Genomic DNA, 15,916 nt, shown 5'->3' with positions numbered 1-15,916 from the left:
TTTTGTGTGTGTGTGTGGGTTTTTTTTTGAAACAGAGTCTCTGTTGCCTGGCCAGCCTGGAGTGCAATGGCATGATCTCAGCTCACTGCAACATCTGTCTCCTAAGTTCAAGTGATTCACCTGCTTCAGTCTCCCAAGTAGCTGGGACTACAGGCACACACTACCACGCCCAGCTAATTTTGTATTTTAGTAGAGATGGGGTTGCTAATTTTTGTATTTTTAGTAGAGATGGGGTTTTACCATGTTGGCCCAGCTGGTCTTGAACTCCTGACCTCAGGTGATCACCTGCCTAAGCCTCCCAAAGTACTAGGATTACAGGCATGAGCCACAGTGCCTGACCTATGTATTTTTTAAACTAATTTTTTTCTTACACTGCTTTCTCAAATAATCTGAAAAACCATTAGAAACATAAACATATAGGCCAAGGGTGGAGGTTCATGCCTGTAATCCCCTGCACTTTGGGAGGCTGAGGTGGAGGTGGGAGGATCCCTTTAGCCCAGGAGTTTGAGACCACTCCGGGCAACATAGTGAGAGTCCCAACTCTATGACAAAAAAAAAAGAAAAAGCCTGGGATGGTGGCCCACCTATAGTCCTAGCCACTCTGAAGGCTGAGGCGGGAGGCTCACGTGAGCACAGGAGTTTGAGGCTGCAGTGACCCATGACTGTGCCACTGTACTCCAGCCTGGAAGACAGAGCCAGAAACTGTTTTCAAAAAAAAAAAAAAGAAGAAAAAAACCCCATAAATATCCTAAATAATTCTATGATCTCTAGAAATTACTCTCATTTTTACTTACATCCTCTTTCATTAAGAAAAGATTTCTAGGCTAAGGAACCAGAAAACTGGTACATCTGGAGCTCTTGATAACAAATCAAACAATAATAAAGGACATATTATAGGCCGGGCATGGTGGCTCACGCCTGTAATCCCAGCACTTTGGGAGGCCGAGGCTGGCGGATCACTTGAGGTCGAGTTCGAGACCAGCCTGGCCAACACAGTGAAACCCCGTTTCTACTAAAAATATAAAAATTAGAATGAGGCTCAGTCTTAAAAAAAAACCCCAAACCAAAACCAAAACCAAACAAACAAAAAACAAGAGAAATTATACTGTAGAGGTTAAGGATGAGGACCAGGGAGTTATACTGCATAGGTTCAAATCATGGCTCTACTATACTCTCGTAAGTTATTATTTATGACCTTCAAGAGATTCTTAGTCTTTCTGCGTCAGTTTCCTTCCCTGTGAAATAATAATATTAATAGGAACTTGCTTCAGAGTTTTGAGGAGTACATGAGTAAATCATGTAAAGTATTTACAGTGCCTGGCAGGCAATAAGTTTTATTGTTACCATTATTATTCCTTGATTCTTTTTTTTTTTTTTTTTGCTGCTTGAGATTACTATATCAGATTTTTTAAAATACAGAAGTTTAATTCAACAACATATAGTGATAACTCGCTATGAAGATGAATAAGACACATTCCTGCTCTCCAAGAGTTTATAGTGGGGAGAGATGGGTAAGCAGAAAGTAAACAGGTATACAATATGGTATGGGTTATGATGGGATATGTATATGATATTAATGGAGAAATAAAGCAAGGGCACATAATTCTCCTATAAGGGTTGAGGTTTTTGGAAAAGGTTTTGCCTAAGCTGAGCTTTGATGAAGGGGCTAGGTTAAGGTGGGCCTGGGAAGGAGTCATCCCATCAGAGGGAATAACATGGAAACATTTCACAGAAAGGTATGTCAGGGTTTTCAGACAAGACTCAGTGTGACTAAAGCGTATCCTGCAACATAAAGTTTTGTCAGGGAGCAATGAGTGATGAAGCTGGAGGGTAGATAAGGACCAAGACATCAGAAACAATAATGGATTTTAAGCAGATAACTGTCATGCTCATATTTGCTCTTTAGAAAGAACGGTTTGGCAGCATTGTGGAAGTTGGATTTATGGGACCATGACTGAAGGCAAAAAGTCCACTTACAAACCTATTGCAACTGTGTAGGGGATAAGGACCTGATTATAGGAGTGACAGTAGGGTATCTAAAGACATCTAACTGTTTGTGTTCTATGTTCAAAGTCAGAAGTTCAGGGGAAAGATACTAGAGAAATACTGCACTCATAAGTGTATAGATGGCTAGAGAAAATAATAACACTAGAAATGGGTGAAATTACCCAGAGAAATATGTGGAGTGAAAAGATCTGTGATCTGACTACCAAACTTTAAGAAACACCATGTATAAGGAGTGGGTAGAGAAAGAAATAGAAAAGACATAGCCAGGAGGGTGAAAAGACTGCAGAGACAATGGAGCTCCTATTGGAGTAAAGGCTTATAAAAAAAAATGAGGGTGTGGGAGGCTGGGCGCAATGCCTCACACCTGTAATCCCAGCACTTTGGGAGACTGAGGTGGGTAGATCATCTGAGGTCAGGAGTTTGAGACCAGCCTGACCAACAGGGTAAAACCCTGACTCTACTGAAAATACAAAAATTAGCCAGGCGTGGTGGAGTGTGCCATAATCCCAGCTGCTCCGGAGGCTGAGGCAGAAGAATCACTTGAACCCAGGAGGTGGAGGTTGCAGTGAGCCAAGATCATGCCACTACGCTGGGTGCATGCCACACCTGGGTGTGAGCCAATGTGAGTATGAATCAGAGATGTTTCTCTGATTAATTTACCCTGTCTCTTCTCCTTACCATCCCCTCCTTTCTGTTCTCTAACTTCAGTTGCCTTCACCATTTTTGTCTTTCACTATTGTCTATTTTCCTTTACTGTTTTATTTAGAAAATTTCAAGCTTTCAGGAAATAAAAAATTTACAATAGTATAATAAGCACTCATATACAATTCACCTAGATTTACCAATTGTCAATTGCCGCCTTTGTACACACACTCTTTCTGTATGTATGTACAGATATATACATACATAAATTTTTTAAGGTTTTGATTGAATAGATTTAGTTGCAGACATCATGATACTTTACTCTTAGATATTTTAGCTTTTGTTTTCTAACATAAACATGGAAATTTTCTGACAAAACCACAATCACAGTCAGGAAATTTAACCTTGTTATTATATGATCTAATAAACAGCCCATATTAGGATTGCCCCAGTTGTCTCATTATCCCTTAGAGATTCTCCCACCCTGGTTCCACAACACATTTAGCTGTAGTATCTAGTATCTCTTTAGTTCCCTTTAATTCATAACAATTCTCCAGCTTTTCTTATTTATGTATTTGCTTCTTCATATTTATAATTTTGAAGAGTCCAAGTCAGTCGTTTTGGAGAATGTGTCTTAGTTTGGGTTTGTCTGAGTGTTCCTTCAATGATTCTCCTGCCTTCAGTCTTTCTGCTTGCCAGTTCATTTTCCACATTGTTACCAGAGCTGATACTTTAAAACAAAATGAGATCTAGATATTCCCTTGCTTAAAAGTATTTGAAGGTTCCTTTACACACAAAATTAAATTCCTTAGCACGCCTTTCAAAGCTTTTCACAACTTACCTGTAATGGCCCTCTGCCATTAGAGCCTTCATCTCTTCTAGTGACTATCGGTTAGTACTTACAGGTATACTAAACACCAAATACTTTCTGTTTCTTTCTATCAGCCTTTCCTTCTGTTTGGAGTATCCTCCTCCAAGTCAACTTATACCTATCCTTCAAGATTCCGTTACTTTATCTTATAGATATTAGTTGAGTTTGTAATCCACCAAGTACTATGCTAGGTGCTGGCATACAATCTTGAACAATACCAACATAATCTTTGTCCTTCTGGATTTTTTTTTTTGGGGGGGACAGAGTCTTGCTCTGTCACCTGGGCTGGAGTGCAGTAGCTTGATCTCGGCTCAATGCCACCTCCGCCTCCTGGGTTCAAGCGATTATCCTGCCTCAGCCTCTTGAGTAGCTGGGATTACAGGGGCGTGCCACCACACCTGGCTAAGTTTTGTATTTTTAGTAGACGTGAGATTTTGCCATATTGGCCAGGCTGGTCTTGAACTCCTTACCTCAAGTGATCCGCCCGCTTTGTCCTCCCAGAGTGCTGGGATTACAGGTGTGAGGCACCGTGCCCAGCCACCTTACAGAATTTATACTGGCTGAAATGTCATCTCTTTTGCACTTCTATAGCACTTTATACACACCTTTATTATACAATTTATTACATTTCATTGTAATTTTTGCTTGTATGTCAGTCATCCTGCTGGACTGTTTTCCCAGCATTTTGAATACAGCAGGAGCTAAATAATGTTTCATTCAGTAAAGAATGAAAAGAAGCATTCCTGCTAAGTGTTAGTTAGCAAGTGTTACTTTAGTTAAGGAATATGTTCTAATATTGTCAAATTCTCTTGGTTAGGGAGGTTTTTATTTCTTCATATCATACCACATCTTCATATGGCTAAAAGATGGGTCTAAAGCTATTTTCCAATAGGAAGATGCAGTAAATAATACAGTAAGAATTACAGTCTTTTGCAGGAGTTGGCACTGCTGCTTCTGTTACAACTCCTCCCAATGATATGAAAAGTTGTTTGCGGCCGGGCGTGGTGGCTCACGCCTGTAATCCCAGCACTTTGGGAGGCCGAGGCGGGTGGATCACGAGGAAATCAAGACCATCCTGGCCAACAGGGTGAAACCCTGTCTCTACTAAAAATACAAAAATTAGCCAGGCGTGGTGGCGGGCGCCTGTAGTCCCAGCTACTCAGGAGGCTGAGGCAGGAGAATCGCTTGGACCCGGGAGGCGGAGGTTGCAGTGGGCCGAGATTGCGCCACTGCACTCCAGCCTGGGCGACAGAGTGAGACTTCGTCACAAAAAAAGAAAAAAAAAAGGAAAGTTCTTTGTTCTGGGGAACTTTCAAAGCTGTGGCAGCAATGGAAGTGGCTGTTGCATTTCATTGCCATCTTCCTAAAACACATTTTTATGGAGGTCTCTTGCGCTCCTCCACAAATAGCCTTCAATTACTTAATTTCCATTACCAGTTCAACTGATACTTCTTGAACACCCATAGCACTATTTCTGGGTACTTGCTTTTTAAAAATTTTATGTTTTATGCTGTTTTTGTTTGTTTTGTTTTCTGTTTTTTTGTTTTTAGCATTGCTTTTTTTGTTCCTGTCTTGTTTCTCCAAATAGACTGCAGTTCCCTAAAGTCTCATCCCACACAGCATTAGGCACTCAGTAAACAGGACACACATTTAAAATGGACACTAACAGAATGCCGGACAATATCAAGTAACATAGTAATATTCCCAGTCAAGAAATGTACCAACTTAAACTTTAATGTGCATAGAAATCACTGAGGGAAATCTTGTCAAAATGTATATTCTGATTTAGTAAATTTGGCTGGGGCCCGATAATTTACATTTGTAACAAGCAACCAAGAGATGCGGATGCCGCTGATCTGTGGACTTACACTGAGCAGCAAATATGTAAAGAAATATTCAAAAGGCATATGCTTTGCTCCAAAACATATCTTGCTAAGTGTTAATTAAATAGAAGTATGGTTAAGATGAAGCCAGGCCGAGCACTTCCTCCCCAGCCCCAAACCTACACTTCCCATTTCCCCTTCGTGTCCAGCCAAGGTCTCCCCCTCCTTAAACCATAAAAACACACAAGCAGCAACAAGCCCAGCTACTCAAGACGCGAGCTCAGATAACAAAGACATAATCGTTCCCGCACTTACTAGTCTAAGAGCCGGGGCAGTCGATGGAGTCCGGGCTGTGGCCTCTCCCACGCCATAAAAAAAAATTCAAAATTAAATCCTTGTCAGGGAGAGACCAATCGTAGACACGGTCTCTGCACGATTCGCTCTTTAGATAGCATAGGAGCACAGCCCGGCTTGTGATTGGCTGAGAGAGCACAGAGCTCCAGCCAATCAGAGCTGAGGCGCTTCTGGTATGAATAAGGTGAAGGCGGGAGAGAAGGGGAAGGAAAGCAGGAGGGGAAAGAAGGTGTGTTACGTCCCCTCTGCCGTCGGTGGAAGCTCTGGTGTGATTGGTTGGCTCTTCTTCCGATTGCACCAATCTCAAGCTCTTCTCTGCAGAGCCCTAACTATAAAATTGAAAGTAGAGAGCAGGGGGCAGCCAATGGAAAAAAAAATGTGCACAGCAGCCAATCCTCCTGCGGCGTTTTGTGTCCTTGCCCAACAGGAAAATGTGTCTCATGCAGAGGGGCGTTACCCAGTCGCCAATGGGCGGGAGCCGGTGGAACGGAGGAACCAATGGGTGCGAGACGTTGAGTGACAGCTGTCCAATGGAGGCCCTCCGTGCTAGTACGGCTTGCGGCTTAAGCGCCGCCGCGGTCTGAGGAATGTCAACTATTCAACATGGAGGCGGAGGTCGATAAGCTGGAACTGATGGTGAGTGCAAAGTGAAGGAGATCTACTGGGTAGTTTATTTTTCCCCCACGGCCTCGAAAGTGGGGCACAATTTGAAGTCGCCGGAAACTCCAGGCGGCGGAGGCTGGACCAGAGTCGAGTTCCCTCCTCCTGCACCAAAGGGAGCCGCCACCGTCTGGTGTCTAAACCGCCGCGGGGAAGGGGTTACATCCGGGAAACTCGTCAGGGAAATGGCGGGAGATGCTGAGGGTGCAGGGCCTTTGGAATTCCTTGTTCCTTGCCCTCATCTTTACACCCCTTACGGAACTGCGCCCAGTGCAGACCGCATTCTGTGTTTGTACCAAAAAAGATGTGAATGGAACGGTCCCTAAGCGTCCCAAGAAGGGAGGGGTGGTTCACACTCCAAGAAAGGGGAACGGAGGGTGGGGTGGGGAATAAACAGACGGGGGCGAGGAGAAATCCCTGTAGGGCCGACCCGCCCACGTTTTAAAAGGCTGGCCGAGAAAGTCTGAGAAAGGATGCTAGACTTGTATGCACAACTTCCTAACGGCCAAGGAAGCATCTAGACCCATTTCTTTTTGGTCCGGGGGTGGCAAACCTTCGGTGAGGGAAGAGGTGTGAGCGAAGGGGATCGGAACCACGAGCTCCTCTCCTGGAGCGCGGGCGGGATTGAGACAGGAAAGGCATCCTGCTCTTGAGTTGTGCACTTTCATTCATCTGTGAAAGTAGAGAATGGGGGCGAAGAATCGCAAAGTACTCCCGTTGTTGCTGGCCTATTCGGCCTGCTCGGGGGCGCCCAGCTGAGGGGCTGTCCTTCTAGTTTTCTTTAAGGATCCGTCCTTCACTTGTTCTCTTTATTCCCTCCCTCCCATCCTTAGATTACCAGCTTGATCGCCCGCGCTTTTTTCCTCTTAGTTCCCTTGTTATGTCTTCAGCCCTTTTCGTCCAGCATTATCTTTTTTTTCTTTTTTCTTTTTTTTTTTTTCCAGGTTGGGCTGCTTTCCTTAAAAACCTGGACTTTGGAGGAAGCGCCTGCCACTGAGCTCCTGTCTTTTTTTGTTTGTTTGCTTGTCTGTTAAATAAGATTGGCCGGGCGCAGTGGCTCATGCCTCTAATCCCAGCACTTTGGGAAGCCGAGGCGGGCGGATCATGAGGTCAAGAGATCGAGACTCTCCTGGCCAACATGGTGAAACTCCGTCTATACTAAAAATACAAAAATTAGCTGGGTGTGGTGGCACGCGCCGGTAGTCCCAGCTACTCGGGAGGCTGAGGCAGGAGGATTGCTTCAACCTGGGAGACGGAGGTTGCATTGAGCCGAGATCGCGTCACTGTACTCTGGCCTGGCGACAGAGTAAGACTCCGTCTCAAAAAAAAAAAAAAAAGATTAAGTTTAAAAAAAGTAAAAAACTTATTTCTTCGTCTGTAATCCGTGCCTCCTTCCCACGCCATTCCCTGGCATTACTGCTTAGGTATTTGTGCCTGCCCTGCTTTCTCCAAGCTGAATCTTGGGCCTCTAACTTCTTCCTTGGAAAGGATGGGTAGTGATCCTGGAAGAAACCACCCACCCCCCATTCCCACCCCAGAAAAACAGGCCTTGATATATCTTATTTTCTTCTGATGTGCACATGAATTGGAGTGCCTCTCATATACAAATTTAATTTGAAGGCTTTCAATTACTTTCAGCATTTTGTGTTTAAATTTTCTTTGTGCAGTGTGTATGGGATTGGAGAAGTGTAGGGAGAAATGGGAGGGAAGAAGGAATAATTTCCTGCAGATTTTCAAACCTGTAATAATGAACTTTTAGTTCTAAGTTTTATTATTTTATCATTGTCTTTTAAAACAAAATGTTAAGCATTGTAATTTGATTCTGTCAACAGGCTTAAATGTTAAGACTATCTTGCCCTTCTCCCATTCTGAATTCTTCCCTACTGATACAGATATTTCTGCTTAAATTCATAATTCATTTCTGCTAAATGATGCTAATTCTGCTTTTAACAGGTTGTTTGCTTCTCAAGTTGGCTGTTTTTAATTTTAAACTTGTCTGGTTTTGCAATAGAGTCAGTGTTCTCACAGGACTTCTTTAGATTGAACAAATTCTCTTTTAAGTGAACAATGATGAAGTAAACATTTTGAAAAAGTAGGTTTTAGAAAATTGTAAGGTAGCCAGACATTTAAACTTTTAGATATTGTTTGAATGATGAGGTAGTATTTAAATTATATTTGAAGACAGGAAACAAAGAAATGAGGGTTTTTTCCTTTCTTCCATCCTTGCAAGTAAATTAGTGGTAGCTTTTTTTTTTCCCTTTCAGGTTATTAGTTTGTTTCCATAATTATTAGGGTTTAGAAATGAATTTTTTATCATGGCTTTAATTATTACTGCTTTATATTGCTTTAAAAGACAGTGCATCTCATCTTCAGATTTACCATGCACTTCTAGAAAAAAATGTTATACTTGTGGACCAGTTTATTTTATAAGGTTTTAAGCGTAAATGATTTCCTGTGCTATCTTCTGATTGTTGGTTTTACATCAGTTAAATAAATGATTTGTCAAGGAACTAGCATTGACTATTTAATTTGTGAAAAGAGAATGCATAATATTTAATTTGAAAAGAAAGTGTTTATCCTAATTTTGTTGATACCTTAAATTTTTTTAATATTTTTCTTGTTTGTAACAACTTCCAATTCAGAAAGTTAAACACTTATCTTTTAAACAATTGTCTTTAAAACCTGAAACTTGGCTACCAGCGTTAAATATTCTAATATTTTAGTTATGTGGCCCAGGATTTGACACCAAGACACTTATATTTCAGCTGTCCTTTGTGTGAATCCATTTCCTTAGTAGGCTCAATCCTACTAAGTAGTTGAACTGGATTGTTTAAAGTGAGGTTGGTGAAAATAATGAAAATATATTTTTGCATCAATCAGCATTACTAATGGGGGAATAAGCTTATTGTAGGGCAATCTTTGTTTTCTGACTTTTCCCCCTTCACTTAGTGATAGGGTGGGATTTGTTTAGCTTCGTTCTTTCGTGGTACTACTAGTGACTGTACACAAAAGGTAATGCAGTGTGACACTATGATACTATTTCTGTTTCTGGGTTTACATCTGACTTCTGATTGGGTTCTTATCCGTTAAAAAAGTTAGAATGTTAATTAGCTTGGAATTAAGGAAACTTGTTACTTAAATCTCAGTCCCACCTCCCCCTATCATTATTTTCTCTTTGATATTTGTAAGTTTGAAGGAAATGGAGATGCTTTCTGCCTATATTTAAGATTTCAGGAGTTCACTGAAATTTTGAAATCCCCTTGGATAGTATTCAGTTAGATAGAGTTAATGTTCTATTTACAGCACATTGATTCCCTTCTGTTGTTATAATAGCCCTTAGTAAACTCGAGATACAAAGCTGTAAGATGGTAAGTGCTTTTGTGTTTTCTTTGTATAGTGGTTTAGATTCCAGAGTGATAGATTATGTAGAGATTGAGAAATTTATTATTTTACTTTTCATTTGTTTTCTTTGATACTTGTATTCAAAGGGCTTGTTTTATGTGGTGGTTAATCAGTAAATTGCCTTGAAGAAGGAGCTAACCAACATCTCTGCAGAGAACAAAAATATTTTTCACAACTTTGTCTTAGTAGTAATTATAATTGGTTTTGTTAATAACAATCCTCAAGTATTAACAATACCCATTCTAATTACTATTAAGGCTTAGGGCATATTTACAAAATTCCTTTCTACATCTATGCATGTTTCTGTTTGAATGTTAATTTGTATATTAGTCATCAATAAGCAACATCACTTTGATATTTACGTCTTATCCTTTTTTTAAAAAACATTGATATAAATGTTTTTTGGTTTTGGATGTTTTTCTGTCCAAAATGGCAACCCTACTTTAAATTCTTTTCACACTGAAGCTTCAACTGATGCAAGATGCTTTTGTGTTCCTTTCCTACTTATTACTGCTAACGAATGCTCTGACTTTATTGCACTACTGTACTTTACAGCTAGCAGTGCAATAGTATTGTCAAAGCATCTGAAAGCAGGATGCACGCCAGAATTTTGATTCTTACCTTACATCTTCCTTCAGTATCAGGAAATAATTTACCACAACCTTTGTTGCTGAAAACTATAATGTTGTTACTAACAGTGTATCTTTTAGAAAGTCATACTTTGAAAAAAAAAAACCTTTTAACTAATTAAAAACTTACTATTTTACTGCATTATGAAACACATCTAGAGATTTTTTTATATCTAAGTTGTTATGGTTTGTCTAAATGAGTAATACTTTATAATTTATTGCTTTCTGTTACATATTTGGATAGGTTCTTTCAAACTTTAGGTTTTATTTGAGTTTTATGATGAATTGGTAGTGATGAAAACGATTTCTGCTCTATATTTTTCTTGCAGTTACTTGCCCCAAGTCATCTTTTTTGTTGTTGTTTTTGCCAGAGACAGAGTCTTGCTCTGTTGCCCAGGCTGGAGTGCAGTGGCCCACTCATGCCTCACTGCAGCCTCATCCTCCTGGGCTTAGGCAATCCTCCCTCCTCAGCCTCCTGAGTAGCTGGGACCACAGCCGTGTCCTAGCATGCCTGGCTAATATTTTCTTGAAGTTTTTTGTGGAGACAGGGTCTCACTGTATTGCCGAGGTTGGTCTTGAACCCCTGGGCTCAAACAGTCCTCTTGCCTTGGCCTCCCAGAGTGCTGGGATTATAGGTGTGAGCCACTGTGCCTAGTCCTCCAAATCTTAATTGGTGTTAATTTTGTGTATTGTCTAGGAAATGGTTGAATTTAGAATCTAAGAGTGCTTGTTTTACAGTTTATTCTTATGAGATATAATAGTGTGGATTCATCACTTTTAAAAAATAATGAATTGTATTGAGATACAATTATATAAAATAAAAGTAAGTAAGCTATTTGTTAAGCAAAGCCGAAGTCTTGCTGTGTTGCCCAGGCTGGAGGGGAGTGACTATTCACAGGGCAATCATAATGCAGCACAGCCTAGAACTCCTGGCTTCAAGCAATCCTCCCACTTCAGCCTCCTGAGTAGCTTTGACTACAAGGGTGTGGCATGCCCAGTGAACTGATGAGTTTTGACAAATGTGTACAGTCATAACCACCACCACAGCCAGGATATAGAACATTTCTGTTACTTTACAAAAAGCTCCTTTGTGGCCAGGCACAGTGGTGTGCCTGTAGACCCAGCTACTCAGGTGGCTGAGGTGGGAAGATCACTCGAGCCCAGTAGTTCCAGACCAGGCTGAGCAACAGAGTGAGACCCCTACATTCCTTTGTGCCTCTTTGTGGTCAACCTCTTCTTCCCCAACTCCCTGGCAACCACTGATCTCTAGTTTAACTTTTCCTAGAATTTCATATAAATGGAATCATACATTGTACAGTCTTTTGTGTCTGGCTTCTTGCACTTAGCATTAATGCTTTGAGATTCATCCGTGTTGTATGTATTCGTAGTTGGACAGTTTTTATTGCTGAGTAGTATTCATTGTATAGAATATCACAAACTCTATCTACCAACTTATGGACATGGGGTCATTTCCACATTTTGCATATTATGAATAAAATGGCTATGGTTGGTCTCGAACTCTTGAGCTCAAGTGATCCTCCTGTGTTGCCCTCCCAAATGTCTTTGTTTAATTTTTTTTAACAATATTTTTTTCTTTTTCTTTAGAGACACGGTCTCATACTGTCACCCAGGCTGGAGTGCGGTGGTGTGATCATAGCTTACTGTAACATCAAACTCCTAGGCTCAAGCAATCCCACCTCAGTTTCCTGAGTAGCTGGAACTACAGGTGTGCATCACCATGCCCAGCTAGTTTAAAAATTTTTTTTGTAGAGATGAAGTCTCACTACGTTGCCAAGCTGGTCTCTAACTCCTGGGCTCAAATGATATTCCCACTTCAGCCTCCCAAAGTGCTGGGTTCTGGGAGTGAGCCACCATGAGTATGTCTTTGTGTGGACATAATGTTTTCATTTCTCTGGGGTAAATACTGAAATGGGATTTCTGGTAGCATGATAAGTGTATCCTTGTGGGGGGGGGAAGGTATGCTTGATCTTATAAGCAACTGCTAAAATATTTTTCAAAGTGGCTGTACTATTTTGCATTCCCAAAGCTATTGATTAGGGTTCTAGTTTTTCCATAACTTTATCAACACTTGGTATTAGGTTGATGCAAAAATATCAATTTTAATTTTAACCCTTCCAACGGGTGTGTGGTAGTGCTCCATATAGTTTCAATTTGCATTTCCTTAACTAATGACATTGAACCTCTTTTCATGTGCTTATTTGTAGTTGGCATATCTCTTTAGTGAAATGTCTTACAATCTTTTGCCTATTTTCTTTTCTTTTTTTTTTTTTTTTTTTGAGACAGGTCTTGTTCTATTACCCAGTTTGTAGTAGAGTGGCGATCATAGCTCACTGCAGCCTTGACCTCCCAAGATTCAGATGATACTCTTCCGCCTCAGCCTTCCAAGTAGCTGAGACCATAGGCATGTACCACCACTCCCAGCTAATTAAAAAAAAATTTTTTTTGTACTAGTCTGGGCAACATGGCCAAACTCCCTCCTCTCTACAAAAAAACAGAAAAATTACTTGGGTGTGGTGGCGCAAGACTGTAGTGCCACATACTTGAGAGGCTGAGATGGGAGGATCACCTGAGCCTGAGGAGGTTAAGGCTGCAGTGAGCCGTGATTGTGCCACTGCACTCCAGCCTATTGACAGTGACACCTTATCTCAAAAAAAAAAAAAAAATTATTTTTTTAGAGATGGGTTCTTGCTATGTTGCTCAGGCTGGTCTCAAACTTATGGGCTCAAGCCATCCTCCCACCTCAGCCTTCCAGAGTACTGGAACTACAAGAGTGAACCACTGTGCACGGTAGAAAATAGTTATCTTAACAATATTGAGCCCTCTGGTGCACAAACATATCTTTCCATTTATTAGGTCTCTAAAATTTTCTTTCGACAGTTTTGCAGTTTTCAGTGTATAGATCTGCTTATAATTTTTTAAAATTAAAAAAAATTTTTTTTTTTTGGCCAGGCGTGGTGGCTTACACCTGTAATCCTAGCACTTTGGGAGGCCGAGGTGGGCAATTTACCTGAGGTCAGGAGCTCAAGACCAGCCTGGCCAACATGGTGAAACCCCATCTCTACTAAAAATACAAAAAATTCACCTAGCGCAGTGGCGTGTCCCTGTAATCCCAGCTACTTGGGAGGCTAAGGCAGGAGAATTGCTTGAACCTGGGAGGCGGAGGTTGCAGTGAGCCAAGATCGCATCACTGCACTCCAGCCTGGGCAACAGAGTGAGACTTTGTCTCAAAAAAAATATTTAATAGTCTTTTCAGTGTGATTTCTACTAGTGCTTTTAAAAATAGAGCAAAGACCAGGCATGGTGACTCACATCTGTAATCCCAACACTTTGGGAGGCTGAGGCAGGAGGATCACTTGAATCCAGTAGTTCAAGACCAGCCTGGGCAACATAGCCAGACTCCATCTCTTAAAAAAAAGTAGATCAAGAACAGTTACAACATGGGTTCTAAATGCATTGAATTTCAGAAGAAAGTAAACTATTTGTTAAGCAAAAGTCCTTTAAAAATGGTTGGGAAAATACAGATATCAGAGGGAAGAAAGATACCTAAATGTTAGGCATGAACTCAAGGACATCATTTGTAGAGAAAGAAGAACATAAATCCTCATCATAAAGCCATTTTATTCCAAATTTATGTGTGTGTATGTGTGTGTGTGTGTGTGTGTGATACATAAAATTTCTTTCTTAGTTACCAGCCCTAGCCTTAAGTGCAGCTGCTTTCCTCTTCAGCTTTTAATTACAAATTACAATTTCTTACTGTTCTCTGGTGGGCTGTTAGAGCAGTGGGTAGGATTTTCTTTTTTTTTCTTTTAATAACCTAGAGGAGGGGCCAAGGGATTCATCTGAGGATTTTTTTTGTTTGTTTGTTTTTTGACATGGAATTTTGCTCTTGTTGCCCAGGCTGGGGTGCAGTGGTGTGATCTCAGCTCACCGCCACCTGCACCTCGCAGGTTCAAGCGATTCTCCTGCCTCAGCCTCCCTAGTAGCTGCGATTACAGGCATGTGCCACCACGCCCATCTCAAAAAAAAAAAAGAAAAAAAGACTATTCCAGATCGGCCAGGTACAGTGGCTCAGGCCTGTAATGCCAGTGCTCTGGGAGGCCGAGATGAGAGGATTGCTTGAGCTCAGGGGTTTGAGACCAGCCTGGGCAACATAACAAGACCTCGTCTCTACTAAAATAAAATAAAACATTAGCTGGGTGTGGTGGCTGGTGCCTGTAGTCCCACCTACTTGGGAGGCTGTGGCAGGAGGATCATTAGAGCTCGGAAGATCACGACTGCAGTGAGCTATGATTGTGCTGCCACTGCACTCCACCCTGGGTTACAGAACAAGACCCTGTCTCAAAAACAAAAACAAAGAAAGAAACAATATCCCAGATAAATAAAATAACTAGTCTTAGATTTTATAAGCTCGTCCTTCTAACTTATCTCAATATATAACATTTTTAAAGTTAGAATCAGTCCTTGATTCAAGTTCAATATTTTTATTCTCATTTTATTATTTATCTATTTTTTTGAGACAGCGTCTCACTCCGTCACTCAGGTTGGAGTGCAGTGGCACCATCTTGGCTCACTGCAACCTCCGCCTCCTGGGTTCAAGCTATTTGCCTGCCTCAGCCTCCTGAGTAGCTGGGATTGCAGGTGTGCACCACCACGCCCAGCTAATTTTTGTATTTTTAATAGTGATGGAGTTTCACAATGTTGGCCGGGCTGGTCTCAAACTCCTAGCCTCATGTGATCCGCCCACCTTGGCCTCTCAAAAATGCTGTGATTACAGGCATGAGCCACCGCGCCTGGCGTAGTCTCATTTTATAAATAAGGAAATAATCTTAGCCAACTTTTGCTAAGGTTTCATCTAGTGATTTAGTGACTGCAAAATAAATTTAACTTTTTAAGACATTTTTGTCAGTAAATGTGAGAGCTGTAGTTTTACAAATCCTTTCTCTCCCCACCTAATTTGCCTAACTGTAGATAAAAGTACTTCCTACTTTGTTTCATTATGTATTTCCTTTTTTCTTTTGAGATAGGGTCTCACTCTGTCACCCAGGCTGGTGTGCAGTGGCTCAATCACAGTTTACTGCAACCTTGACCTCTCGGGCCCAAGTGATCGTCCCACCTCAGCCTCATGAGTAGCTGACACCACAAGTGTACACCATGATGCCTGGCTAGTTTAAAAAATTTTTTTAGAGACGTGGTTTCTCTTTGTTGCCCAGACTGGTCTCCAACTCCTGGACTCAAATGATCCTCCTACCTTCTCCTCCCAAAGTGTTGGGATTACAGGCTTGAGCTACCATGCCTGGCCTTATTAAGTGTTTCTAGGTCGGACTAGTAACAGAGGCTAAAGATATTAAGAAACTTATCTGGGAGACAAAGATAAATACATTGACTAATGTATCTGTGATTAAGTACACAGATAAATTAAATACAGATGACATGGTGGGAAAAGTAGATACTAGATATTATGGGGGAACATTGGAAAGAGGAAATTAACCTGGGAAAGGTTTCTTCTT

At 41.1% G+C, this 15,916-nt stretch overlaps 2 protein-coding genes across 2 annotated transcripts in view; one reads left to right on the top strand and one right to left on the bottom strand.

Annotated features, from left to right (window-relative positions):
- The window catches only part of PRR11 (proline rich 11), a 46,848-nt gene extending 40,883 nt beyond the window's left edge, over positions 1 to 5,965 (bottom strand). Inside the window, exon 1 of the mRNA XM_017861586.1 lies at positions 5,659 to 5,965. The gene's annotated coding sequence lies outside the window, so the exon portion shown is untranslated. The remainder of the gene's footprint in view (positions 1 to 5,658) is intronic.
- Positions 5,966 to 6,181: 216 nt separating this feature from the next.
- Positions 6,182 to 15,916, top strand: part of SKA2 (spindle and kinetochore associated complex subunit 2) — a 43,102-nt gene continuing 33,367 nt past the window's right edge. The window contains exon 1 of the mRNA XM_017861587.1: positions 6,182 to 6,333. Coding sequence (XP_017717076.1) covers positions 6,301 to 6,333 — 33 coding nt within the window. The 5' untranslated portion in view covers positions 6,182 to 6,300. The remainder of the gene's footprint in view (positions 6,334 to 15,916) is intronic.

The sequence above is a fragment of the Rhinopithecus bieti genome, unplaced genomic scaffold (genome assembly GCF_001698545.2).
Source record: "Rhinopithecus bieti isolate Rb0 unplaced genomic scaffold, ASM169854v2 scaffold_57210, whole genome shotgun sequence".
Lineage (NCBI taxonomy): Eukaryota > Metazoa > Chordata > Mammalia > Primates > Cercopithecidae > Rhinopithecus > Rhinopithecus bieti.
Note: the sequence above shows the minus strand (reverse complement) of the source record. Positions and strands in the feature narration are given on the sequence as shown.